This window comes from Kogia breviceps, chromosome 1 (assembly GCF_026419965.1).
Source record: "Kogia breviceps isolate mKogBre1 chromosome 1, mKogBre1 haplotype 1, whole genome shotgun sequence".
Lineage (NCBI taxonomy): Eukaryota > Metazoa > Chordata > Mammalia > Artiodactyla > Physeteridae > Kogia > Kogia breviceps.
The window spans coordinates 115,918,280-115,946,019 of NC_081310.1; the positions used below are offsets into that span (position 1 = coordinate 115,918,280).

Genomic DNA, 27,740 nt, shown 5'->3' on the forward strand with positions numbered 1-27,740 from the left:
CAATCACATCAAAAATTTTAAAATACCTAGGAATAAACTTAACCAGGTATGTGAAAGACATATACACTGAAAGCTATAAAACACTGATGAAGGAATTTGAAAATGATACAAAGAAATGGAAAGATATCCCATGTTCTTGGACTAGAAGAATTAACATTGTTAAAATGTCCATACTACCCAAAGCAATCTACAGATTTAATGCAATACCTATCGAAATACCAATTACATTTTTCACAGAACTAAAACAAGTAATCCTAAAATCTATATGGAACCACAAATGACCCCAAACTGCCAAAGCAACCTTGAGAAAAAACAACTAAGCTGGAAGTATCACACTCCCTTAATTCAGATGTTCGGCACAATCATACTACAAAGCTTGACTACAAAGCTATGTTAATCAAAACAGTATGGTATTGGCACAAAAAACAGACACATAAATCAATGGAACAGGATAGAGATCCCAGAAATAAACCCACACACTTATTGTCAATTAATCTATGACAAAGGAGGCAAGAATATACAATGGAGAAAAGACAGTCTCTTCAATAAGTGGTGCTGGGAAAACTGGACAGCTACATGTAAAAGAATGAAATTAAAACATTCTCTAACACCATATATACAAATAAACTCAAAATGGATTAAAGACCTAAATGTGAGACCTGAAACCATAAAACTCCTAGAGGAGAACACAGGCAGAACACTCTTTGACATAAATAACAATATACTTTTAGATCTTTCTCTTAAGGCAAAATAAATAAAAGCAAACTTAAACAAAGGGGACCTAATCAAACTTAAAAGCTTTTGCACAGCAAAGGAAACCATCAACAAAATGAAAGGACATCTTACTGAATGGGAGAACATACTTGCAAATGATATGACCTATAAGAAGTTAATTTCCAAAATTTATAAACAGCTCATACAACTCAGTATCAAGAATCAGTCTTAAAACACAGTCAGGATCCAAGAAAGACTATAAAAAAAAAAGACTGCCGGGGTCCTGCCATGGAAAGTCTGGTTAGAAAGTTCCACTGCTGGGACTGGTCCAGCAGTCGCCACTGGGCTGTCACTCATCATTGCCAGATACCCATTCTTTGAATCTTTGCTGCACTGCCTCCAGATTTAAGTTCTAGATGGGAGTAGCCAAACGACCAAGCCTAGTTCAGCTGCCTACACCCTGGTGGCTTAGGTCAAAGAAAAAAACAAAACAAAATCTAGGCCCCTTTAAGCTTCCATAGTCTCCCCTCCAAAGCACATCAATGGAATCCATTCCAAAAGCACATCCAACACATTACTTCGCTGTTTGAGATCTTCAGCATGGCTCACAGCACCCACCATCCAGCGGCAACCAACCTCATCTCCTTTTATCCTGCGCCCCCAACTCCATATTTACCCCTAGCTGTAGTGACCTCCTTCTCTACGAAGCTCTAAGCTCCTTCCACAGCAGGCCTCTCACACTGCCACTTCCATCTGGAATTCTTCCCCAGCCCCAAGCATCAGCTAACTCACATCCAACCTTTAGGACTCAATCCAAATGTCACTTCATCAGGGAAGATTTACCACTTCTTCATGACTGGCTATCATCCTTCTGTTTAGCAATCTTTATTTCTTTTGGCTAGCACTAAAACATTATTTCCTTCCTGTCTCTCTCTCTAGACTAAGCTGCCGAAGTATGGGCTGACCATGTCTGTCTTGCTACCACACACAATGCCCAAAGCTTCTGATACACCACAGCTGCTCACTCTTGAATGGCTGGTCGCTTCCCTGCCTGGTTCCTGACCCATCTAGAATTCTCAGTAGATAAAGCCAATGCTTCTCAAACTTTAACATGCAGGAGTCACTGGGGAAGTTGTGAAAATATAAACTCTGATTTAGGTGGTCTGAACATTCTGCTCTTCTAACAAGTTCCAGGCGATGCCAATGCTGCTGGTGCACAGACTACACTTTGAGGAGCAAGTCAACACCTTATGAAATCAAATGATAAGCCAGATACATAGCACACTGTACGATTCCACTCATAGAGGTACCTAGAATAGTCAAATTCATAGACCTGAAAGTAGAATGGTGGTTGTCAAGGTTTTGGAGAAGGAGAGTTATTGTTTAATGAGGACAAAGTTTCAACTTGGAATGAGGGATGGTGGTTGCACAATGTGAATGTACTTAATGCCAGTGACTTGTACACTTAAAATGGTTAAAGTGGTACATTTTATATTTTACCATAATGGTTTTTTAAAAAACAACTTAAGAAAAACAAACAAGGCCCTCATTGGCCCTGCCAAGTACAGACTGCAACAGGGGCCCAGGAATGGTGTTGGGCACCCAGCCTGTGTCTCCAGGTTCCAAGGTCAAAGGTAGCATTAATGCTAACTCTGCCAGGCAAATTGACACTGGATAATGGTCAGGGGCCTGTACATTAGCCAGTTTCTATCCTAATCAGAGGGTTTCTGTGAGAGACAAGTTGCTTGTTAAAGATCTGGCAGAATTTGAAGCAGATATACTTACACACGTCAAGTACATTTTCTGATTCAAACAAACTTCATTCCTTTCAGCTGAGATCCTAGATAAGGGTTACCATTGGAGTGGAAAATTTTAGTTTGAAGTTCCTAATGCTTATAACATGGTGCCTCCCAAAGTGAAATATACCAGAATCTGACAACCAACATCACAGTGACAATGAAATGTCTACATTCACTGAAGGAACTTGCACCCAGTAGCACTGGCTTTCCCACCAGATAGTTGAAAGGATGGTGTTTGGGGGTGAAACCCTTTACTTACTGACCTTTTGAATTCTGACAATCTATTATATACTGAAGAAGCAGAACATCATTTACAAGACAAGGAGAGTTTCCAGAATACATTGAGGACTACATTAAACCTTACTCTAGATGATAAAAGATTTTAGGATCAGTGACTGTATCTTAACATGTCTCTACAACTTAAAATGAGTTAACGCTTCCTGTCCTGATCTTTGCACCTCCTTCACTCTCTGGATTGCACTAGTCCTACGACCAGGTAATGAAGATGAAAAACTCCACAACTGCTCATTTTTGATGGAGAACCCAATAAGAAAATGTGTTTGGGGCTCAAAACTGGTCTGCTTACTTTACTTTTCCAAAATCAAGCTATATAGACTGCTGATGCTCTTGAGAGATTTTAATTACATCAAAATAGAGACTAGAGCTTCCTTACCCTTTTTACAAACAAAATCAGTTCCCTGCATAAGTGATTCTAAATTTCAGTGCGACCCAGATATTGGCAGTAAGAAAGTTGCTACAAATGGTGATTTGATATGAATTCTTTCAGCTTCTTTCACATATGTTGGTTCTCTTTAGGTGCCCTAAAACTTCCCTAGGATGCATACAAATATTTGATGTATATCTTACTGAAAGAAATGCTTATGTAAGTATAGTTTGGAACAAACCTTTTTTTTTTCTATTCTTTTAGTTTGCAGATAGTTAAGTCAAACAACTATGGAAATACAAAGAATATGAAAGCACATTGTTCATGCTGTCCAAATGTAACAAGAAATCTGCATTTTACAAATCAGAGCCCTTTACTTTTAGGTCTAGATGTGGCAAGAGAGTTTTGGAGCCCTGTGTACCTGAGTGATTAAAAAATAAACTACAGGGACCCTCCCACCCCCACCCTCCCAATCTCCTGCCCTTTCTATAATGCTGCCCAGAGGAAACATGGCTGGGAGTCCAGAGCAGTCAGAGCTTGGGTGATTTTGCTGCCTTAACGTAACTGTGGATCAGCAGGTAATGCCTATAGAGCTGGTAATTAAAGACCAGCCTCCTACCATCCTGTGGGACAGGACAGATCCTGGAGAACCAGCCTCATGTCTGGAGCTACCTGAAACAATACTTGAGCCAACCTCAGTGTTTGTTGTTCTGAGCATCAGAGATCAGCAGTGGAATATAGTCAGTCAGGTTAGTGGACTTCACAGTAAGAACAATGAGGATAGGGAAATGGACTTACTCCAGCATTTGGATATTTGAACCAGTGAAATTAAATGCAAAATATATGCTTGTATGGTTTTAAACAAAGAAAACAAAATGAACCCATTTCCACCTGTGGTCAGCAAATCTGTGCTCACTCTACTGAAACTACTCCCAAGTCAATGGCCAGTAAACAACACTACATGTGATACTATATTTCTGATTATTTTGAGGTCACCTTCAATTTTGAACCATCTTTTTTTTTCTGTTATAGACACATTCAATCACAATTGTGAGGGTCATTCCTACGGTGACTTCGATTACATTTGCAAATGTCTTGGTGAGGATCATAAACAGATGTGAATTACTTGCATCAGCACAGATCTATCTGAATCTAAACTAATATTTTTTACATTAAGTAACATGGTTCTTCAAACTCTAGGTTTTCCTTCTCTGATGTCATTTTTTTTGTTGTGGTACACAGGCCTCTCACTGCTGCAGCCTCTCCCTTTGCGGAGCACAGGCTCGGGACGCGCAGGCTCAGCGGCCATGGCTCACAGGCCCAGCCGCTCCGCGGCATGTGGGATTCTCCCGGACCGGGGCACGAACCCGTGTCCCCTGCATCGGCAGGCGGACTCTCAACCACTGCGCCACCAGGGAAGCCCTCTGATGTCATTTTAACCACCTTGACACATTATATTCATTTCCTTGGACTCATCTCTTTCACTGACTTTTCTCTTTACCATTCTTAAGTCCATGAGGAACATGCCCATGAAAATTTAATTCCTACCCACCTCATCCTCTACCTCACTTTCTCTAAGTGATCACAAATTTTAAGCTTTTACCGCTGGGAAGAACTTAAGTGTTTCTACCAACACATCCTATTACCTCACAAGAAGTTACACTTAGGAACAGTGAGGGCTTCAATTCCACCTCCCCCCAAACCCGACAGCTAGATCATATGACAACAAATTCCCATGTTTTTACTCCAGGGTAATTGTGAGAACAGAGCTCATGCTCAGCAAGGGTGAAACACAGAAGCTTTACTTACAAATACTGTGCCCGTGAAACTGCCCCAGTTTCATGATATTTTAGCTAAACAAAACTTGCAAAGCACAAAAGTACATAACTGATTTAATTTAGTTTCAATACAATCAGTAATCGATCCATAACTTCTAAGTGGCAGTAGCCACCAACCAAGTAACCAAATATTTACCTTAAGTTCCAACTAGCTACTCTAGGGGGCTGGGGAAGCACACAAAAAAGTAATAGGCTATAAGAGATACCCTGATGACTCACATGAGTGGTATGTCTAACTGCACATAACATACATGCTTCAAAAGACAAGCCAACAATGAATCAACTTTTTATTTCACTGACCGGTACTTCCGATTCTTTCTCTGATGCCGTATTTAAAATTTTCAGAGTCCCCCAAAATAGCATTCAGGCTTCCTATATCCAGAGACAGGGGCCCAGAGGCAAAAAAGGTCAGGCCCCAGACTGTTTTCAGGTGGGAAAGTGGCAGACATTCCTATGCAAGTTTGTGTCAGTTTTTAACTGAAATGCCTTTAAGCTCTCCATCCTGAAACTCTTCTATGGCATCTATGACAGAAATACACTCATCTCTCATATACACAACTCCATGGGGGTCGGGGGTGGGGTGGGGCATTACACAGGTACCAGTCAAACTTCTTATTCAGCCAGAAACTGGACTTCTGGCTCAGTTTAATAACAAGGGATGTGCAAAACTGTGGTGAGTGTCCTGGCTCTTCCTCAAGGTGAGCTGGGCTGGATGTGAATGGAAGCACTGCCCATGACAAAGGTAAATTAAGCTCTATAAAAAAATAAAATTGCTCCTATCTCTATGAGCTGCTTCCAAGAATCCAGGAATGCCCACATCCCATACCCCATACAGACATGGCCAATTCCTCATGCAGAACTACGTGGGAAGCATAAAACCTTCTGTTAACTTTGGGGCAGGTGGGGGGGTGGGGAATGGGGATTGGGCCTTGGGAAAGATGTGGGATGGATGTTTATTCCCCCCATCAACAAAAACTATTTATCTACATACACACTCAGATACATACATATCCATGTTCAAGGAAGTTTTTCTTCCCTGGCTACAGGACCCCAGAATCCAGCCTACCCCAGGCTGAGAGACAATGCCTATTAACTGCACAGATGTGGTGTACCAACATACTGTAAAAGGCTCCTGTGTTGTCTCACAAACTGAGAGGGAAGGGGCAAAGGGAGTGGATACTCATTGGGGATTTGCTTTTTGTCTGAAATCCAATCTACTCAGCAACACTCTTAGGTCCAGGCTCTGGGAGAGGTTCTGTGGGCACGATATGGTGGATGACCTGATGGTCCCAGCCCACTGTGGTAAGAAGGGAGTGATTGAGCGGGGACCAAGTAGCATCTCTCACAAAGTCTCTGTGGGATCGGCTTCTAAACCTACAAGAGAACAAAGAAAAGTGTGGGCATAGTAAGAGACAGAGGAAAAAGCAGAAATGGAAAGAAGAGACCCAACACACCCAGGGCACACTTCACCATATATATGGCCTAGTCACCAGCATAGTGGTGTAGCTACCCACAGAAGACTTCAGCATCCAATCTAAGGCCCTATTTTCATAGAAGAAATGATAGCTAGACCACGGGTGGTGATATGAGCCAGTATCAGACAGCATCTCATGTCAAAGAAGGAAGCACAATCAGATCTTCTGTCTGGTGCCTTTCACCCTATAGCAGGTTGCATTTCCTACATGAGGTTTGTGTGAAAAGGGTAGACTGTCTTTCTGGGAGTCAGCCGGAATGCCAGGCTCAGAAATCACACCCACCACCACATTCCTCCTCTACCAGGGACAGAGCTGGCTGTGAGTCTGCCCCCAGCACAGGGAGACAGTCAGCAGTCGGCCTGCTTCCATCACCAAGTCTCCTTGAGAGAGACAACCCAGTTTTCCAAAGAGAAAAAGGACCCAGCCACCTGCTGCTCCCCTCCCTGATTCCTGATCACAGGGTTCCACGTCACACTTACAGCTCAGAAAGGCCTGAGTCCAGCACAGCAAGGGAGCAGTCTTCACTGACAGAGGCCAGGAAGGGAGTACTAGGAGAGAAGGAGGGGGTTTGGAAACATAAAGCCCGTGGGTCTCAAGACAAAAGCTGACTGGGCAGTCCCCAAAGCCCACCTTAAATGATCACAGAAGGTGCCTTGATCCCCACTTTGGGTTAAGGCCTGGCTACCACTCAAGTCTAGGTACAAGTTCCAAGGAAAGATGAGGAAAACGGAGCAAAGTCTGGGTTGACAGCCGTCCTGTCAACTAACCATCCCATTTAGTCCCTCCCTGTAGCTTCAGTGATGATCCACAAACACAGGCTATCCAACCACACAGCCCTACAAGTCTACGGTATTAATCATTCTGGGTGTTGAGCAGGAACAAGACCATATTTTAGCCATTTGCAGTCAGAGACCATACAACCCCAAAAATGGACTACAGTCTTAAGAGATCTTTCACATTCCAAAACCTCAGCTACAACAGTGCCTGCTTTAAGGAGCTACCCAATCAGCTAATGCTATGCCGACACAAGCAACCCCCTCATTCTTCCTATTCATAACCACCAGGCCCTTGACGACAAACAACAGTACCTGTGCGGGGAGAACACCAGCCCAGTGACACACTGGGAGTGCACAGCTGAGCTGAGGGCACAGCTTGCACTCTTGGTGTCCACAAGGGAGACAGTCCCATTCTCATCACCTGAAGGAAAGAGAGAGTACATCACAGAGATTACGAACATGGGCTTTGGACTCAGCCAGATCTGATTTGAATGCTAGGTCCCCATCTTGAACAAGTTAACCACTCTGAGCAAGTTTCCTCTTTGGTAAAGTAGGAATAACTAGTCATTTGGGGGTTGTGGAAATTAAGTTAATGGATAACATAATTGTTATCATAAACTATGTCACCATACACACAGCCACATCACCATGTTAATGCAACTGTCCCTACTATACAACCGTATTCCCCGTGTAGCAATCCACTTGCTTTGCGGCCCACTGACTTCCAGCCATGAATACAAGAGCCACAGCCAAGAGTCAGGAATCAAATCTACTAGGACAAAAATCATCATGTTCTCCAAAGCTAAACTAAAACCACTTTTGGATCATCCCACCTCCCTACACCCCCATTAATATAATTCACCTTGCGCCCAAGTGTGCTGATGAGACTGAGCAGCCAGAGTCTCGAATTATGGAGTCAGCTCTCTCGCTCATCCTCCCCTTCCCAGAGTCAACACACAGTTCGACATGCTGCCTTACCAAAGACAAAGACTTCACTCTGCTGAGGATGCCAAGCCAGGGAGGCGGGAAGGTAGCCAGAGGCACCACAGCCTGCAAAGGGGAGAAGAGGGGTCTGGAACAAGACTCCAAGCCCAGCTCGGAGCCGAAGCTTCTCAGGCGAAGTCACTCGAAATCCCAGGAGCACCTTTATTCAGTTTCCCAAGCCCTGCTAAGGCAGTCCTGTCCTCATCTTTGACCCTCACAACCTACATCTACCCATCAGCCTCCTGCCCTTTCCAGACGTGAGTCATGGGCCAGTTTCAAAACAAAGCATGAAGAGAACAACTCTGGCCCCTTTGTTCACCCATCCAGGAAATGTAAATGACCCACCCGGTAACTAGCCCTTCCTCTTGGGGCCCACTGCATGAAATGGGGTCAGCAGAACTTTAGTGGGAAGAAAACAACATTGTCACTTGTGTCACTGACTGGGCATCTGGCTGCTTTGCCTCTGACTCTGGCCAAGGACTTCCAGGTGGGTTCCCAGTATCACTCTCTCACCACTGGCTCTCAGACTCACCCATCTGTGATGCTGGCTTAGGACAGCGGGTATCCCACAGTAAAATTCTATTGTCCTAAAAGAAGGAACAGAAAAAGGGCTGCACAATCCAAAGAAGCAGCTGCTGGCCAGAAGCCCTCCACACTAGACTTAGGTCTAAAGGGTCTGAGTGCGGTTAGGAGGTGGGAAGGGAAAAAGAGATTATCTCACCTCACCGCATGAAAGAAACACAGAATCCTTGTGGGGAGAGGCAGCAACACAGGTGACCTGCCCAGAGTGAGCTGTAAAGGAGACAGAACAAGAAATAAGACAGAGAAGATGCAGGCATTACTATCAAGCAGCCCAGACACTATGAAGGGGTAGGAGGGAGGGTGTGAGAAACAGGCGTAGTCTCATGATGCAAATTAACAAATTCTGTGAGATTTTTGGATTAGATGAAACCTAAGAGGAAATGTTGATATCATTATAAAAACTCAAAAGGCTTGGAGAAAAATGAATCACTAAAGACATGAAAGATAAATTAAATGCTGAATAAGAACAGGAGAGGAATTTACAGTAAAGACATCCTAGAATAGCAGTAGCACACATGCCTCCAGTTAGCATACAAAGACTTCTGAGGGAGTTCTGGACACTGAGAGTTTTAAGGGAATTTCTCCAATGTTCTTCTTCCATATTGAACTGAGAAGCTGCCTATAATCTGCCAGCAGTGCTGACCTCTACTCTCACAGTCACCCTTCTCCCATGTGTAGAAGAAATATACACCTCTCACCCACCCCAAACCTTACCACGATGCTCAGGAGTATAAAAACCTAAGGTATAAAACAAAAGGGGCGGGCTTCCCTCGTGGCGCAGTGGTTGAGAATCTGCCTGCTAATGCAGGGGACATGGGTTCAAGCCCTGGTCTGGGAGGATCCCACATGCCACGGAGCAACTGGGCCCGTGAGCCGCAACTACTGAGCCTGCACGTCTGGAGCCTGTGCTCCGCAACAGGAGAGGCCGCGACAGTGAGAGGCCCGCGCACCGCGATGAAGAGTGGCCCCCACTTGCCACAACTGGAGAAAGCCCTCGCACAGAAAGGAAGACCCAACACAGCAAAAATAAATTAATTAATTAATAAAACTCCTACCCCCAACATCTTCTTTAAAAAAACAAAAAACAAAAAAAAAGGGGGGCTTTTCCTGAGACAAAGAAAGAGCACCTGCGTAAAATTCTGTGAAGGAGGCTGGCCTTTCTCAGCCACACCACAAACACAAGTGTGGTTCTGTGACTCATCTCTTCTCTTTAATAATGAGAATTTTGAAACATATGACAGGTGGTTGTCATAAGGACATCTCATAATCTTATCTGAATTTAAAAATGAAGTCAGACTTTTTCTGACTGAAAGTTAAGTCTCACTTGGCCAACTGGCTTAACAGTGCATATGGTTTTTGGCAGTTAGGTTATCTGGTAGATGTTTTACATAAGTTAAAGTGAGCTTAATCTGCAAATCCAAAATTTTGATAAACATATTTTATAAAATTGTACAATAAATGACATGGCCAGATTTAACTTTCTTTGCAACTAGTTAAATTTAAATTAGATACTAATTTTAAAATGTGTGAGAGGTACAGTTTTTCAAAATTCTTTTAGGGATACATGATAAAAATGTTAAAGGTCTCTGCTAAATGTTAATTACAGGCTGTGGAAACCACCTTCTCCAAAGTGATTTAACCAGACTTTCTGAGATAGTCTGAATGTGGCTCTGCCCTGAGACAGAAGTGTGGGCTCAAACTACCTTCCATAGAATCCATGAAAAGCCAACACAAGGAAAAGGAATATATTGCTCACTTGAAAAAAGCAAAGCTTTGGGACAAACACCATGGGGGAGTACAAAAGATGAAAAAAATATGTGGTTCCTCTGCCCTCAAGGAATTTGGAATCAGTGGGGAGAATAAGAATAAACACAAATAACTAATTAAAAAGGCTGAAAGGAACAAGTGCTGAAAAAGAGTTATTTAGCATTGACCAGCAAAACACATCTGAATCACGCACTTTGAAGTTAGAACTGGCAGAGAAAGGCACTTAGTCACTGGGGAAACCAGTGATCACCCATATCTACATCTCTTAGCCACACACACATTAACGCTCTATACATTATCTTCATTAAGATTTGGTATCTTCATGAGGAATGGCTCCCAAAATAAAGTCAACTGCTAGTGCTGCTAATGAAAGTGAACAGAAAAAGGAACATTAATAGAAAGTGATGGCTCTCACCAAAAAAATGAGATTTTATGGAGGTGAATATTCAAAAGTTCAAGGTTCACAAGTATCAGGGTTTATACTTGGAGAATGCCAAAGATCTACTGTGATCGGGTTTAGATAGCATGGTATGCTTGAAGGGGTGACAGTAAAAAGGCTTGAATGCCAGGACATGAACATGAGATTTTAACCTGCAAGCCACAAGAAACCAATGAAAGACTGAAGATTACAGGTAGAACAATGAGATGAGTGCCACCGTCTGTATAAGACAAAGACTGAAAGTAAATGGGAGCGTAAGAAATGGAATGGAAGGTCACTGATGAAATGGAAAAAGACTCCAAAGAACTTGGGGACCAACTGATAGTGGGAAACAGGAGGAGTGGAAGAGGACTGGGATTTTCAGCCTCAGGTGACCAAGAAGGTGGTGAGGCTGTCAATAAAAAAAAAAAATAGGGAAATTATGAAAAGGGCTAGAATCGACATTGGAGCCTGACCATAGTTTTGGAAGAAATACACTACCAGGCAGAAGAGCAAAGAATTGATATCACTAACGCGCAAGCAAAGTTCAAAGAGCACAAAGGGGAGAATAAAAACAAAACAGCCAAGGCCAGGACTGAAAAGGAAAGAACATGCACTCACCTCGGTATGAGTTCAGAATCATCTGCTGAGCAAGGTCCCAAACTTTGATGCTAAGAAGCAAAAGGAAACAGAGACTTAATTTGACCTACACTACCTACATAAAAACACGTGTTCAAATAAGAACATCCTATGTCTTTGCCTACTGGACTTCTGGTACAGCCTACTTTTACGATGGATTGCAAAAATCTCTAAGAAAACCTTACAGGCATGTCATAATTAGTCACTGGGCTCTTATAATGAGCCCAAAACATTATTTAATGAGGCTAATATGATGCTAAAGACACCCAAAGGAGGCCCAGAAACAGGAGCGATGAGAGGAGGGACCCACCAGAAGTCTTTGCTACCACTGACAGCTTGCATGCCAGAGCTTAGGACACTGACTGTAGACACGATGTCATCGTGCTCATACTTGCAGAACTTGCTGACAATTAGTGTCTCATTCTCATCCAGCTCCCACAATTCAACAGCACCTGTTGGGGGTGGGGAGGAGGACGAGGGAAACAAGCTTGGATTATGCCAAGAGAGCAATCGCTTCTAGGATTCTAAGCTCTCAGGAGACAAGGAGGAAATCTCCCCAATGATCTGAGTAGCACACAGTCCATACGGTTAAATATTCCCAGTTATTTGGACACTGAAGTATTTGTTGAACAATTTGAATAAATGTCTTAGAGTAATAAAAATATGTCGAATAACATAAAAATATGTTGTACAGTGACTAAGTACAGAAAATCCCCAAATAGCTGCCCTGAATATAGTGTTCAAGCTCAATCGCCAGAGAGGCTCAATCTTTAATGTCCCACCTTTATCCTTCCATGCAATGCCTGCCAACGTCCATATTCTGATTTCTTTTTTTTTTTTTAATGTCAAAGCCTCCATTGCTGAGTCTGACATTCAAGGCAAAGAAAGCAGAATAAAGACATTTAAGAATAAAATGGGAAGAAATGGAAAGAGCACAGATTGGCCTCGGTATCACCTTTAAGATCAAGATTATCCTTGGTTTGGGGTTGGATGGATACAGACAAGAAAAATAGTTCCAATTAATTTCTTAATTTTGTTATGGATTTTGCTAGGAATTTCCACCAAACAATTTAGAATCTTGGGAAAGGTATTTCCTACCTACACAGTTACTCTCCTTCGGGACCAACACCCTCAAGCTCCCCCAAGAACTGAGTATGGGATTTTAAAAATTGAGCCCAACCCGACTTATACACCTGGTCTCCATCCCACCTGAAAGGTTGAGGAGAAAGTGACTCACCTGAATCGGAAGCCACTAGGATACCTCTGTCCCCTACCCAAGTGAGGTCAGCCACTCCGGCCTCCGTCTGGACTCCAGCGGAGCAGAAACCTTCGTTGGGGGCGGCACAAGGGTCCTTGAAAAGCCAGAGGGAGCCAGCCCAGCAGCGGCCACTCAGGCTAGAAGCCCCGAGCAGAAGCGCCCCATCTAAGGGAGATACAAGTTGTCAGCGCGTGAGGAGTGGAAGGGCTAATCTCCCTGGTGACCGCCCAGCAGCCAGCTGGCCGGGTCTGGATCGGAGCCCAGCAACGCCGAGCACGGCTGGGGACTGAGCTCAGCGACGCGAAGCAGGGGTGAGGATGGCACGCGGGGTAAGCGGGGGGCTGGGGGCAGGCTGGAAGGTTTAGTCCCGGGAAAGGGCATTCGGGGTGGGGTGAGGGAACTCCCAGACCCAGGACCTAGGCTCACCCGACCGGTACCGCGCAGCCTCCAATTGCCGCTCCATACAGGCCGGCGCATTAGGGGGAAGGTTCCACTCCCGGGCCTCCGGGGGCACTAGCGGGGGCGGGGTTTCCTTCCGCATCTCCACGATTCCAACTCCAACCTAGACCCAAACTGGACGCCCGCCGGAGACTGAGCTCCGCGAGCCACCACGTGGTCCCTCTATAGGCCTCCGCCCCTCTGGCCAGGCTACAGCCTCTCTACATCTCGCGAGAATTGCTTCTACGATTCCATTCCGCTTTCCAGCGTGCAACCTCTTACCGCTCACAGTGCTCTGCGCTTCTTATCGCCAAAAAAAAAAAAAAAATTAAACCGGAAGTTGATGGGAAAGGGCACGAGATTCTCTTCTCGCGAGACTTGTGAGCGACCATCTTGTTTCTGCCCCTGACGGAGTCTCGCGTAGCGGTCATTGGGGCGCGAAGAGTGTTGTGTGGACGTTTTCTGACAATGCTGTCCCGGGTGGTACTTTCTGCCGCCACCGCAGCAGGTGAGAGGTACAGACCCTGGTCCGGGCTAGCAGAGTGATTGCAAACCAGCGCGTCTAGGGTTACTTGGAGCGGGTGGGAGGAAAGGGGGTGAAAGGCGCAGCGAGATTTGGGCCTGAGTAGAGAGTTGATTAGTGCTGCTCAAAAGAAGAGTGTGGGGTCTCGGGGAATAGGAATGGGGGACGTACGGCCTTAGTGATTGGGCTCCGCGGGGACCGAGGAAGGGGCAAACCAGATTTCACCGTGATTTTGCTAACCTGTGCCTTGTGTATTTGTAGCTCCCTCTCTGAAGAACGCAGCTCTCCTCGGTCCAGGGTAAGTGTAAGGAGTGTAGTACTCCGTTTTGTCCTTGTTTTATCACCTGTTTGACTTCTGAGTAGTCTGCATTTAGTTTCAGGCCGGTAATTACCTTTCTTTAGGTTATTTTGGAACGTTTCAAGTCTTACTCAAACATGTGTGCTCCTGTTACTGCCTGGAACACCGTTGTGTCACCTAATAGCAAAGGTTAAGAGAAGAAGTGATGTGTTCTAACTAAACTAGAAACTGGTTTTGGTGTCCCCTAAGCCCCGCCCCTCTCCCTTGTGACCTTCAGCTAGACACAGCTGCGGCATCCCTAGTCGGGGTTACTAGATTGCATACCCTAGATTGCATACCCGAGGACAAGTTTTGTTAAATAAAACAATGAAGCATATTGTTTTTAATCTGTCTCCTAGATTCCAACTTTTACTGTCAGGTCAGAGAAATTATTTGTCGTTTCAGTAAATATTTATCTTGCTACCCACATAACCGAACATACAAAAATGAGTAAGGTTAAGTACCTGCCTTCGTGGACCTCACGCACAGTCTACCAGAGGAGGCAGCTATAAAGTAGTAGTTTACAGTGAGGATTCCAAAGCTGAAAGAGGGTACACCGGGCTCCTCCACTTACAAGTGGGACCTTACTGTGGAACCTTAATTTCCCCTTCTGCAAAATAGAATAGTACATTATGGATTGTGAAGATTAAGGGAATTAATTCCTGGGAACCCTAAAAACAGTGCTTGGTACATAGTATGTACCAAGTAAATATTAGTAAACATTAGAAGGTGTTACTGATATTTCATAAAACATGTCAGTTTTCTTTGGGATTTCTCTTTTTACTTCCAGACTTAGTCCTAAATCTTGCAAAATTTGATAACAATCCTGTAGCTTGAAAAAGTGGCTTTGGTTTGTCTGTAATTTTTGTATAAGCAATAAAGTGAGGCTATAATTGGCTGCTTCCAACTTCTCAGAGAAGAAAGATTCCATATAGACAAGTAAATATTTGTAATATAGGTAATAAATATATATACAAAATGCAAGGAGCATCCTTGATTTCTCTTTCACATTTCATGTCTAATACATAAGTAAGGCTCTTTCTCCAGATTATATCCAGACTCTGACCACTTCTTTCACTACCACTACCACTGGAGTGTTAACCACCATCACGTTTCACCTAGGCTATTTCAGTTGTCTCCTAACTAGTCTCCTTGAATCTATATTCTTGTCCCATTACAGGCCATCCTCACAGTAGCCACAGGAATTATGTCAGTCCCCCCACCCTTCCCCTGCAAAACCCTCTAGAGCTGCCCGTCCCACTTGAAATAAAATCCAAACTTACGATAACACAGAAAGTTCAACATGAGTTGACCCCATCCTACCTCTTGATTTACCTTCTTACATTCTCTTTTTAGCTCATTCTCTAGCCTTACTGGCCTTCTTGCTATTCCTCTGAAAACTGCCAAGCTTATTGTTGCCTCAGGATCTTTGTACTTGCTCTTCTCTCTTTTCCCCAGGTCATTGGCTCAAACGTCATCTGATCTACCAAGAAAGCCTTTCCCCCACTCCATTGCTCCTTAGCCCCTTCCTTCACCTATTTTTCTTCATGGAAGTTACAGCTGTCTGAAATTGTATATGGACCTATACACTCACACTTCCCAGACCCCCACTAGAATGTCAGAGGCTGGGACTTTGTCTGCTTATTGCTATACTCCCGATGCCTAATATAAGTAGAAAGTCAGTAAATGTTTCGTTGAGTGAGTAATTGTCAATCCAAGATTGGAAGGCCTTTATAAAGGATATACTCAAGATGTTCTGAAGGCTGGTTTGTCTTGGCAGTCATTAACTGAAAGTTAATACCAGGCAGAAGGAGCAGCATGAGGTATGTTTTTTGGGTTTTTTTTTTTTTTGGTTTTTGAAAGCTAAGTAATTCCATATGGCTGGAGAGTAGGAGAATGAAGGAAGATGAGGATATAAAATTTGACAGGTGCTGAATCACGTATGCTGTAATAAGTAGTTTGATTTCTGTGGGCAGGAGAGAGCCTGTTGAAGAGTTTTAAAGTCAAATTTGCATTTTAAAAACTTTGAAAGCAGCAGGGAGGGGGCTAGGTTCAAGGGGTATTTGAGGAGAAGCCAAGAGAACAGATTTTGGATTGCTTACTTGTTTAGGCAGGAGTAGATGGGGGCTTGAACTGAGACAGCCAGTTAGGGAGAGGATTTGTGTTTCCCTAAAGCAAGTTCTTTAGTGCTATGATTTAAGTCAGTGGTTCTCAACCTGGGGCAGTTTTGCCCTCCAAGGGACTTTTGGCAATGTCTGGAGACATTTTTGGTTGTCAACCACTGGGTAGGAGGGGGGATGCTACTGGCATCTGGTGTACAAAGGCCACAGGGATACTCCTAATTACTCTTAAGTGGACAGAACAGCCTTCCACAACAAAGAGTTGTCAATAGTTCAAAATGTCAATAGTGCTGAGGTTTAGAAACCCTGATTAAAATGAAAGAATCTTGAGCATGATTCTCAGATTTCAGAAGTTGGTGAGGTAACTCAATACATTGGGAAGCAGAAATAATATTCAAAAGACAAGCAGTGAATAGTAATCAATGAAATAATGTAAACTCTTACATTGCAAGGAGATAAAAGAGAGGGGAGGTGAGTGACAAAAACATACTTAGAATTTGAAGGAGATTTAGCTCGACAGCAGATATGAAAAGGCTAGAGGATTTTATTTCATCAGAATCTTACGTACCAGTATGCTGTAACTGCTACAAATGCAATCTTAGGCTACTTTAAAGACAAGAATAGTTCACAAATCCATGATAATAGTACAGTGGTTCAAGCCCAATAATGGCAATGGCAAGTTCTCAATATGTATTGATGTTTATAGGTTGAATGAATTAGTCAAGCTATATTTCAGTTCAGTATTATGTTCAGTTCTGTATACTTCATTTTTGTAAACAAAACCAGTTTGCTGCTTGCGGACAGTCAGGATTGTAAGGGACTGAGATGTTTAACCCAGATACGTGAGTGTTATCTTACATAGAAAAATAATATTAGAACCAATGGATAGAGGTTTCAAGGATGTATATAGTTAGAGCTATCCAACACTGAAAAAGCATGTTTCACTTAGTGGTTATTTAGCACTCCAATACAGAGAATATTCAAAAAGGTCAAAGTTCTTGCCATCGGAGCTCACAACACAGTGGACATGTAATAGCTAACCACTTACATGAAACTTTACCATATGCCAAGCACCATTCTATATACTTTACATTTATTAACTCAGTTAATCCTCACAACAACCCTCTAAGGTCATATTCTTTGTTCCCACTTTACTTTAGAGAAATCAGAGACTACAAAAGCATAAATTAAAATTTGAACCCAGATAGTCCGGCTGCAGAGTCTATGTTCTTACATAATTCATTGCTGGTAATAGACATATAAAGTGCTAGACAGATGACCCGTGAGACTTAACAGAAGGGATTCTAGTATTGGGTAGAAGGTTACATACAGCTTTAAGTAAGTTGTTTCCCCTTATCACACAGCTAATTATGGGACCCTAACTTTCCTGTTCTTGGTCTGTTCTGTTCCCATTAAGACAGTGGGAAACAGCCTCAATCCTCATCCCTATTTGTTCTTTTCTACAGTTGTTCATACATTGCGTTCTCTTTAAAGAATAGGCTTTAAATTTGTGTAATTCCTACCTGTAGGGGATTGCAGGCAACAAGGATCTTTCACAAAGGGCAGCCAAGTCTTGCCCCTGTACCACCTCTTCCTGAATATGGAGGAAAAGTTCGTTTTGGGCTGATCCCTGAGGAATTTTTCCAGTTCCTTTATCCTAAAACTGGTGTAACAGGTGAGCATTTGCCCAGTGTTTGATAGTATGTTTAGTGGTATGGTTTATGTTAATCTAGCGTTTTAGTGGCCTCTTAACCTCTTCCACATGTACCAGAAAAATCAAGTCAGCTGTTTTTAAAAGTAAAATGTGGAAGTGATTCAATATAAGAATTGGTTGCTTTAACTTGTCTTTGGAATAAATTTGTTTGGGATTTTAACTTGATTTTATAACATTGTCTCCATTTCTGTTACACCAAATTTATTGACTGCCTGCTGTATGCTAGGCACTGTTCTAGGCATACAGTGGTGAACTAAAGTCCCTGCCATCGTGAAATATACATTCTTTTGTAGGATAGACAATAAGACAATGAGTAACTGGGGAATTCCCTGGTGGTCCAGTGGTTAGGTGCTTTCACTGCAGGGGCCCGGCTTCCATCCCTGGTCAAGGAACTAAGATCCTGCAAGCCGCACAGAGCGGCCAAAAAAAACCAAAATTGAGTAACTGTGTAATACACTGTCAGGTAGTGATAGAAAGAGCTATGGATTAAAATAAAGCCAGGTAAGGCAATAGAGACTATGTGTTGTATGTATAATTATGAAAGAAGCTGGACCATATTTATCAGATTTTTTTTCTTTTAAAAAGGCATGGGGACTTCCCTGGTGGCACAGTGGTTAAGAATCCTCCTGCCAATGCAGGGGACACAGGTTCGAGACCTGGTCCGGGAAGATCTCACATGCCACGGAGCAACTAAGCCTGTGTGCCACAACTGCCGAGCCTGCACTCTAGAGCCCACGAGCCACGGCTACTGAAGCCCGCATGCCTAGAGCCCCTGCTCCGCAACAAGAGAAGCCACTGCAGTGAGAAGCCTGTGTGCCGCAACTAGGGAAAGCCCATGCACAGCAACGAAGACCCAACGCAGCCAAATAAATAAATAAATAAATAATTTTATTTAAAATAAATAAAAAGGCATAAACTGTATTGAAACCTTACATTTTTATAATACAATATGCTTTCACTATTTAATCTGTACAACAGTTCTATGAAGACTTTTTTTTAATAATAATTTTATTTATTTATTTTTGGCTGCATTGGGTCTTCATTACTGTGTGCAGGCTTTCTCTAGTTGTGGAGAGCAGGGACTACTCCTTGTTGCGGTACGCCAGCTTCTCACTGCGGCGGCTTCTCTCGTTGCGGAGCACAGGCTCTAGACACACAGGCTCAGTAGTTGTGGCTCCGCGGGCTCTAGAGCACAGGCCCAATAGTTGTGGCTCACGGGCTTAGTTGTTCCGCGGCATGTGGGATCTTCTCAGACCAGGGCTCGAACCCAGTGTCCCCTGCATTGGCAGGTGGATTCTCAACCAGTGTGCCACCAGGGAAGCCCTATGGAGACATTTTTATTACCCAGAACTAGAAAACAAAGAATTTGCTGAGATTTATTCTCTCTTTAGTGACTGAGTTGAACTTAAACACAGGTTCTACAGTTAAGTTTAGTGTTCTTTCTACTACACGCACTGTCTCTCTTGCTGTACCCAAATATTGCTATGACCATGAAACATAGAAAACCAAAGATTTTTTTTTTTAATCTCTCCAGAGAGTGGCCTAAGATAGCATTTCTGTAACTAAAATTGCAAGAAACATTAATTTCCTCAGACCTCCATAGCTGATAAAAATGCTACCTATGATAGACCTTTGTTATAAATTCACATTTAAAATTTATACATTGAAGGCAAATTTTTTTAGAATAATGAACTGTTGAAACTTTGTATGGGAAACTGGGTAAAATATATTTGAGAATGTAACCCTTTTATTCTCATAGTATATCCTAACATCCTTTGGTACCTGTATTGCTCAAAAACATTGTAAACTGCTTCCCCAAAGACCTGCTTTGACCTTACCTAGCATCTAATGAGGCATAGAGGAAAATCCTAAAGAAATGTACCTTATGGTTTGTGTCCTTTCAGAATTCATGGCCTGGTTAAAGAAAAAGATGGCTATATTTGAAGCATTATAATAAGACGCTACAGAAATTGAGAATCCTGTTATTTAGTTCTTTTACATACATGCTGCTTCATAGTTGTATCTGTTTTGTTTGCTTATTTCCAGTGTCAGGTTCCTATTCAGTAAGTAGGCAAGAGTGGATAAAATTTATTCTGACCAATGTCCCCACTCAATAAATGGTATATTTTGCTGCACAAATTACTTCTGGAAGTAACGTGACATCTTTATAAAATACTTCCTGTTTGTTGAGCAATTGTACCAGATACTTAATATACATTATTTCTCAGTTTCATCAACCCTATGAAGAAGGTACTATTTGCATATTACAGTTAAGGAAACTAAGCTCAGAGTTCATCTATATTGCTCACTGTTTTATAAGCTGCAGAGTCAGATTTCCATGGGTCCAGATCCTTGTTCTTGCAACCCTACCATACTGGTTCTCATCTAGTGTTCCGTCTTTGAATCTGATTATTTAATATCATTATTAACTTTGCCTTCAACGAATTAAATGGGGAAGTATCTCTGTCTTCCCCTTTCAGACATAGAAAATAACTTTTTCTTCTTTTAGGACCCTACGTGCTCGGAACTGGGCTTATCTTATATTTACTCTCCAAAGAAATATATGTGATAACTGCAGAGACCTGCTCTGCCATTTCAACAATAGGGGTGCTTATCTATGTAATTAAAAAATATGGTGCCTCTGTTGGGGAATTTGCTGATAAACTCAATGAGGTAAGAACTATAAAGCTTATTTCCCATTTTAGACCGTAGTAGTCGTGTCAAAGCCATCAAGTGATGGTTTTGGTATGAATGATAGGGGCAGAGCATATAGAAATGAATTTGATTATAATGATTTCAATTATAAGTGTTAATGTTATTACTAACTTGAGATCAAGTTTTAAAAATCTACCAAACTTTCTCCAGCTTTTCCATAGTTTTGTTCATTCAACAAGATACTGCATAGCTATTTTGGGCAACTCTTTAAGGATTTGTATAGTTCTCCCTATGTGTGGGTGTTTTCATAAATCAGGGGTATGACTTCAAGGAAGCATAAAATGAAACTTGTTTTTTATTACCTTTGGTACTTTCGCTGATCTTTGTTGTAAATATCATAATTTGCAGCAAAAAATTGCCCAACTGGAAGAAGTGAAACAGGCTTCCATCAAACAAATCCAAGATGCAATTGATCTGGAGAAGTCAGAGCAGGCACTGGTTCAAAAGCGCCATTACCTTTTTGATGTCCAGAGGGTAGGTTTCAGAACTTTCTAAGGCAAGTGAAGTTACTCATTTGTGTGCATTTAACACAAAAAATTAGAGTCTTACGAGGAATAGTTGGATAGGTTGAGAATATTTTGTTTAGAAAAGAGAATATTTGGGTGGAGGTCTAAACAGTTACAGCTGTTAACTATTCAGTGGACCTATCAAGTAGAAAAATAACTAGAATTATTACTCTAAAACTAGAAAGAGTAAAAAGTCTAAAAAGACACACTTTGAATCCACACAGAGGGAAAATAATTCATTAAGTTATAGCAGATTAAAAAATGGCATTCATTGTAAAATACAGTAGGTGAAATACATGCTGTGCATTTCATATGTGCTCGCTATAAGAAAGTCTTACTTAACATACTTGCTATAAGAAAATCTGATACCTTACATTCCAAATTCACAAAGCAGATTCAGATGGCAGGAGAGCTTTTTACCGTGATAAAAGCATAATTAGATTCTAAAATATTTACTTTCTAAAAGAACTTCAGGAATGTATTCAAGCATTTTGTTGTTCTTTACTTTGAGCCCAGTACTTTATGCCTGATATTTAAAGTGAGATGAGCTTATATTAAAATTTTATGTATAGAAACACCTATGAAATGAAAATTAGGTGCTAAGGTAAAATAAGTATCTGAAATATTAAGGGTCTGGGCCAGTGTTTCCTAGTGTAGTCTCGGTACCATGTGTATCAGTCATCTTTGATGCAAATTTTTGGGCCCATTCCAAGACCTGTGAGATTAGAACCTTTGTTAGGAGCTATCCAAGAGTCTGTATTTTTTTAAATAGGATTCTGAGAGATTCTTAAGCACATAAATTTTTGAAATCGTCAGAAATTTTTAAAATATCTTTCTGTGCAGATTTTGGTTACAATCTAAATGCTTCCTGCCTCATAGAAACTATGTATGCACAAACAAAATCTGGCTTTTGAAGATGTAGCTTTTTTATAAGATTCAAGTGATAGTCATTAAAATTTATATTTATTTAATAGGTATATTTTATGTGTGGACACTGGTCAAAACAAGGTTCTGGGAACACAGCAGAGTGCAAAACAAAGTCTGCCTTCCTGGGGTCTCTCTCCTAGCCAGGGGTTGAGAGAAGGACAGGAGAAAAATAATTAAGCAGATGTGAATGTCACCTGGTGTGAAGTACATGTAGAATAATGCACTTATGTTAAAGGAAAAGAGATTTTAGAAGAAGAGAGTTACTGTTTTTATTGGGCAGTCTAGAAAGGCTTCTAATGTGATATTTGAACAGAGAACTGTCGAAGTGATGGTTCAGGCTGTGTGGATTTCTGAGGAAATAGTATTCCAGGCAGAGGGAAGAACAATTGCAAGGGCCCTAATCCTGGAAGCTTGCTTGGTATAGACAAGGAAAAGTAAGGAAGCCACTGTAGCTGAAATGGAATGGGTGAGGAGGAAGGTAAAAGGAAGCGAGGCAGAGAGTGGCCAAAGGCTAGGTCATGTAAAGTCTTACAGGCTTCTGTGAGAACTTTGACTTGTACTCAGAATGAGAGAGAAAGTCATTGAATCTTTTAGGCAGAGGAGTGATAACGATCTCGCTCGTGTCTTGAAGGGCGACTCTGATGGCCTTGTTGAAAGTAGTCTTCAATCTTGTATGCATTGGTTCGAAATGCCAATGAGTTAGCCAAATACAGTTGTTAGGTAGACCATTAGGTATATGAGTCTGGAATCACTGGGGAGAATTCCAGACTGGAGATGAGGGAATCATGAGCTTACAAGAGGCACAGCTGTAAGACTGGAACATGAAGGAAAACAACTGGAGGAAACAAGGATTATTTTAGTTTGTAGTTGCCCTACTTATGGTCAAGTAGTAAGGGTCTAAGAGTTTGGCATAGGATTTAGCAACATGGAGGTTGGTGACCTTGGTAAGGGCTATTTGAGTAAGTTGAAGGAAAAAAAAATGGAAAAAAAGAAATTGGAGTCTGAGTATAGATCACTGTCAAAATTGTGAAGTTTTACTGTATTGGTGGGCAAAGAAATTACTCAGTAGCTCAGAAGGTAGGATGTAGTAATCAAGAGAGATTTTTTTTAAAAGATGGAAAGTATAATTACATGTTAGCATCTGATAGAAATTAGTAGAGAGAGAAAATTGATGCAAGAAAGGGGTGGGAGTAGGGAGGAATTTGCTGGAGCAATGTCCTTCAGTAGGCCAGAGGGTTTAGAATACACAGGTGGAAGGGTTGGCTTGAAGAGCAGAGACAGTTCAGCCATAGTTAAAGAAAGGAAGGCAAAGTATGTGAGTATGGGTCCAGGTAGATTATATGGTGGTAGGAGTTTGCGAAGTTCTTTGTTTCCTTTTTCTCAGTGAAATAGGAAGAAGGTAGGTCGTTTGTTGAAAAGGAAAGTAGTCGAGGAGATATACTAGAGATTTCAGGAGAAAGAACAGGAGAGTGAATGGACCAAAAAAAAAAAAAAAAATGTACCTAGAAGTATTAAGGGCCTACTTGAGATTAATATCTCAAGCCTTTATATAAAACAGGCAGACCTATGAGGATTCTCATTACAGACTAGAAGATGACAATATACCTGTCACCATTACTAATTCAATGTTATTCTGGCAGTAGTAGCTGATATTAGAGAAGAGAAAGAAATAAGAAGTATAAAAATTAGAAAACATAAAGTTATCCTTACTTATATAGATTACCTGATTATATACCTCAGAAACCTGAGAGAATCAATGTAACTCTTAAAACCATAAGCATATTCAGTAAAGTATCTGGGTACAAAATTAATATCTAATAAACAAAATCAGTAGCCTTCTGTATACAAATATCAGTCAGTTAGAAAATAAACGAGAAACAGGTAAACCATTTAGGAAGAGATGCCTAGGAGTAAACTTACCTAGAAATGTACAGTCTTTTTACTTTGAAAAATGTGAAATGCTTGTGAGGTATAAGGTTCTAAGAACCTAGACTCAGTAATATAAGGATATCAAATTCTCCCTACTTTAATCTCTAAATTTTACACATTCCTAGAAAGAAAATACTAATAGACTAGGGGTAGGGGGTATTGGGACTTGAACAAATTGATTATTACTAGAAAAAGTAAAAAAATATTCAGGAGTATTCTGAAAAAGAGAAGTAATGAACAGTCCTACCAAATATTAAAGTTCAAAATTATAAAGGAACTTTAAATAGCTTGGCATACTACATGAATAGAAAGATTGGCACAGCACTTGAGAGAGAGGGTCTAGAGATAGACCTAAATGCATAAGGTAGTTTAGATCAGTGGCATTTTCATCTTAGAGGGGAAAGACAGATGGGTGTCTTTGTAGATACAGAGTTGTTTTCCTCCTTTTTGCCTTATACCAAAACAAATTTAAATGAATTAAAGATCTTTAGATAAGAAATGAAACCATAAAAGTAGAAAAAGGGAACATGAAAAACAATACAATACCCTTGGAATGGCAAAGCCTTTAATAAAGACAACAAAATACAGAAACTTGTGTGGTGATGTATGTTAACTATACCCTTTGTGGTGATCATTTCACAATATATGCAAATACCGAATCATTGTGTTTGTATACCTGAAATTAATGTAATATTGTATGTCAGTTATACTTCAATTTTTAAAAATCCAGGAACTATAAGAGGAAAAATTAAGTTGATCTCATTAAAAATGTAAGTTTTACATGTAGAAGTTACCATAAACAAAGTTGAGACAAACTAGGAAGAATACATGCATTCCATGTGACACAAGATGGTAGTTACCTTAGGATAGACGAACATCCCAGTAGAAAACTAGGTGTAAGACATGAACAATTTATAAAGATATAAGTAAATATAAATGGCTTCTAAATATGTAAATCTTCTCCTTAGATAATGACAATTAAAATTGATATTTTTATCAGAATAGTCGAGAGCAAAATGTTTTATAAACACCATTGGTCAGGGTTTAGAGTAACAAGCATTTGTGTTGCTGGTGAGGGTATGAAGCAGTACGACTTTTCTGTGAAATTGGACAGTGTTAATCACAAGTTAAAATGGATCTTTAAGAGCATGGGCTTAGCCTGACTCCTTGTAGTCAGGTCCTGGCTTCACAGTTCATTTGCTCTATAACCTTGGACAAATTCCTTAGCATCTGCCTCAGTTTCTTCCTCACTGTAAAATGAATATAATAATAGTAACTATCCCACAGTGTGATTTCAAGATTTAATTGAATAGACACACAGTGTTTAGAATATAGTAGGTACTCAACAGTTATTAGCTATTATTTGACCCAGCAAGTATTCACACATAAGTGCAAAGACATATACAATATACACAGCAGCATTATTTGTTAAAGAATTGGAAGCAACCTAATCTATTAATAGAGCTTAAATAAATTATGGATTATGAGACACCAAAATAGTAGAATCTAATGTAACTTTTAAAATTAAGGTGGGTCTTTGTGTCATAATCAGTAAAAGTGATGTTCATGTGTGTACATATACCTATGTTTTGTTCATTAAATATTTCTGGGAGAGAATACAAGAAATAGAGGAAGATGGTAGCCTATGGAGGGGCTGGAGGACACTTATTTTTTACTGCATATACTTTTAAATATATTTTTACTATATGCTATTAGCATTTTTCTACCACATGCATGTGTTACCTATTCATATTAAACAAATGAATTTTGCATAAAATACAGGTAATGATGGGTATTCTAATAGGCAGAATCCTCAGAATGGAAGTGATCCTTTAACTGTGCAAACAGTTTTCGTCACTTCTTAATTTTGCTTCAGAATAACATTGCCATGGCCTTGGAAGTTACTTACCGGGAACGGCTGCATAGAGTATACAGGGAGGTAAAGAGTCGCCTGGACTATCACATCTCTGTGCAGAATATGATGCGTCAAAAGGAACAAGAGCACATGATAAACTGGGTGGAGAAGAACGTGGTACAGAGCATCTCTGCACAGCAGGTACGTGATGTTTTGAAGCTTCTGGAGTTGTATAGATATCTCTGACAGGATAAAAATAGCTGGTAAGGAGTCTTTAGCCTAGAGACATTGAGGTGGTCCTGGTTCACTTTTCTGGTTAGTGGTAACCTAGAAGATGCTGTACAACTGCCTTGGTAGGTTGCCTCCCTCCTCAAAGTTTGGCTTCCAAAGGGTCTCTCACCTCATGGTTCAAAAAGAGTGGAAAGATGGTTGAGAACACTCATTGAACAGACCTATATTCAAGTTCCAACATTTGGGAAATATTAAACAACATATTTCATTTCTCTGTAAAACAGAGGCTGGACAAGTTACTTCTGAGCCTCTTCCATTTTCTGAATAATCCCGTGGTTTCCATTCCATGCCGTTTCCTCTTCCCAGCCACTTAATTCATTGGTCTTGAACAGAAATGTTTTCTATTTTTTACCTAAATGTGATTTCCTTTTTAAATCTTATGTTCTTTATTTACTTTTGACTTGATTTCTTCTTTCTTAGATTTATAGTATACTTAGGCTTTTCTGGTCATTTTCTGCATAACCATGCAGGACGAAAAACGGTCTGTCAACATTTAATGCCTTGGGTTTTTTAAAATAAACTGTCTTTTACATAAAAGTGATATACTTACTTAAGAAACTTGAAAAGACAAAAGTATACAAAAGAGACTAAAAGTTATTTTTATTCTTTCTTAACATTTCTCTGTTACTAATGTTTGTTAGGTTGGTCTTTTTCAAGCAACTGTTAGCTGTAAAACCTAACATCAGTGGCATATGGTTGGTTACAGGAGTATCTGGCTTCAACCTCTAAACAGGTTTCACTCATAAAAGCTATGAGCCAGGGGACTTTAAATTCCCTGCATTTGCTTAAAATAAATTTTGCATCTCCCCCATGTTAAATAATTAAATAACTTTTTGTAGTCTATAATATTAAGCCAGTAATGCATCTTGAGATTCCGAGGAACCTCTTATAGGAGGTATCCTTTAAAATTACAGTGTTTATACCCTTCCATGATTTGAAAAGGTCTAACCACCTTTATCTTTCCTTATCACAGGAGAAGGAGACAATTGCCAAGTGCATTGCAGATCTAAAGCTGCTCGCAAAGAAGGCTCAAGCACAGCCAGCTCTGTAAATGCATCTGTCCCAATTGAGACAGCTAGAAACAGTTGACTGACTAAATGAAAACTAGTCTATGTGACAAAATCCTTCTGTATTGGTCTCTACTGAAGTTAGTTACCCTTTCCTAAAAATGAAAAGTTTGAGTTTCATATAATGAGAGAATTAAAACAATGTATTGGCCAGTAAGATGTTTCTCTCATCCTTCTTGCTCGGCATTTTGAGTTGTTCCTTGATCACTTTTGAATAAGCAGTTTGCTTTGAATAAAGTTTGGTACCTGACGAAAAATTGTCAAGTTAGAGTTTAAATTTAAATTAATTCAGCCATCTTACAATAAAGTGATGGTTGAAACAGAGTTTTTCAAGATGCATAATTTTCTGAAATGTTATTTCAACATTTATTATATGGGTAAAAATTAAAGATGTCATTGAGCTG

The 27,740-nt window shown here is 40.8% G+C and overlaps 2 protein-coding genes and 1 pseudogene across 3 annotated transcripts; 2 read left to right on the forward strand and 1 right to left on the reverse strand.

Annotated features, from left to right (window-relative positions):
- Positions 1-2,357: 2,357 nt before the first annotated feature.
- LOC131767067 (NEDD8-conjugating enzyme UBE2F-like) lies at positions 2,358-2,886 on the forward strand (annotated as a pseudogene).
- Positions 2,887-5,052: 2,166 nt separating this feature from the next.
- WDR77 (WD repeat domain 77) lies at positions 5,053-13,670 on the reverse strand. 2 transcript variants are annotated; one of them, XM_059081919.2, is made up of 11 exons: positions 13,341-13,660; positions 12,894-13,079; positions 11,967-12,108; positions 11,639-11,688; positions 8,972-9,042; positions 8,783-8,837; positions 8,245-8,316; positions 7,579-7,687; positions 6,970-7,038; positions 6,314-6,389; positions 6,103-6,258 (listed from the first exon to the last, which is right to left on the reverse strand). In XM_059081919.2, exons 1-11 carry the CDS (start codon positions 13,453-13,455, stop codon positions 6,196-6,198), a joined length of 1,008 nt encoding a protein of 335 aa, XP_058937902.1. In that variant the 5' UTR covers positions 13,456-13,660; the 3' UTR covers positions 6,103-6,195. The 2 variants fall into 2 exon arrangements, with proteins under 2 accessions (XP_058937891.1, XP_058937902.1); XM_059081908.2 differs by having other exon boundaries at positions 5,053-6,389; positions 13,341-13,670.
- ATP5PB (ATP synthase peripheral stalk-membrane subunit b) lies at positions 13,481-27,493 on the forward strand. The gene is made up of 7 exons (XM_059081980.2): positions 13,481-13,860; positions 14,137-14,173; positions 17,862-18,007; positions 20,556-20,719; positions 21,110-21,235; positions 26,000-26,179; positions 27,243-27,493. The coding sequence occupies exons 1-7, from the start codon at positions 13,821-13,823 to the stop codon at positions 27,318-27,320; spliced, it is 771 nt and encodes a 256-aa protein (XP_058937963.1). The 5' UTR covers positions 13,481-13,820; the 3' UTR covers positions 27,321-27,493.
- The last annotated feature ends 247 nt before the right edge of the window (positions 27,494-27,740 follow it).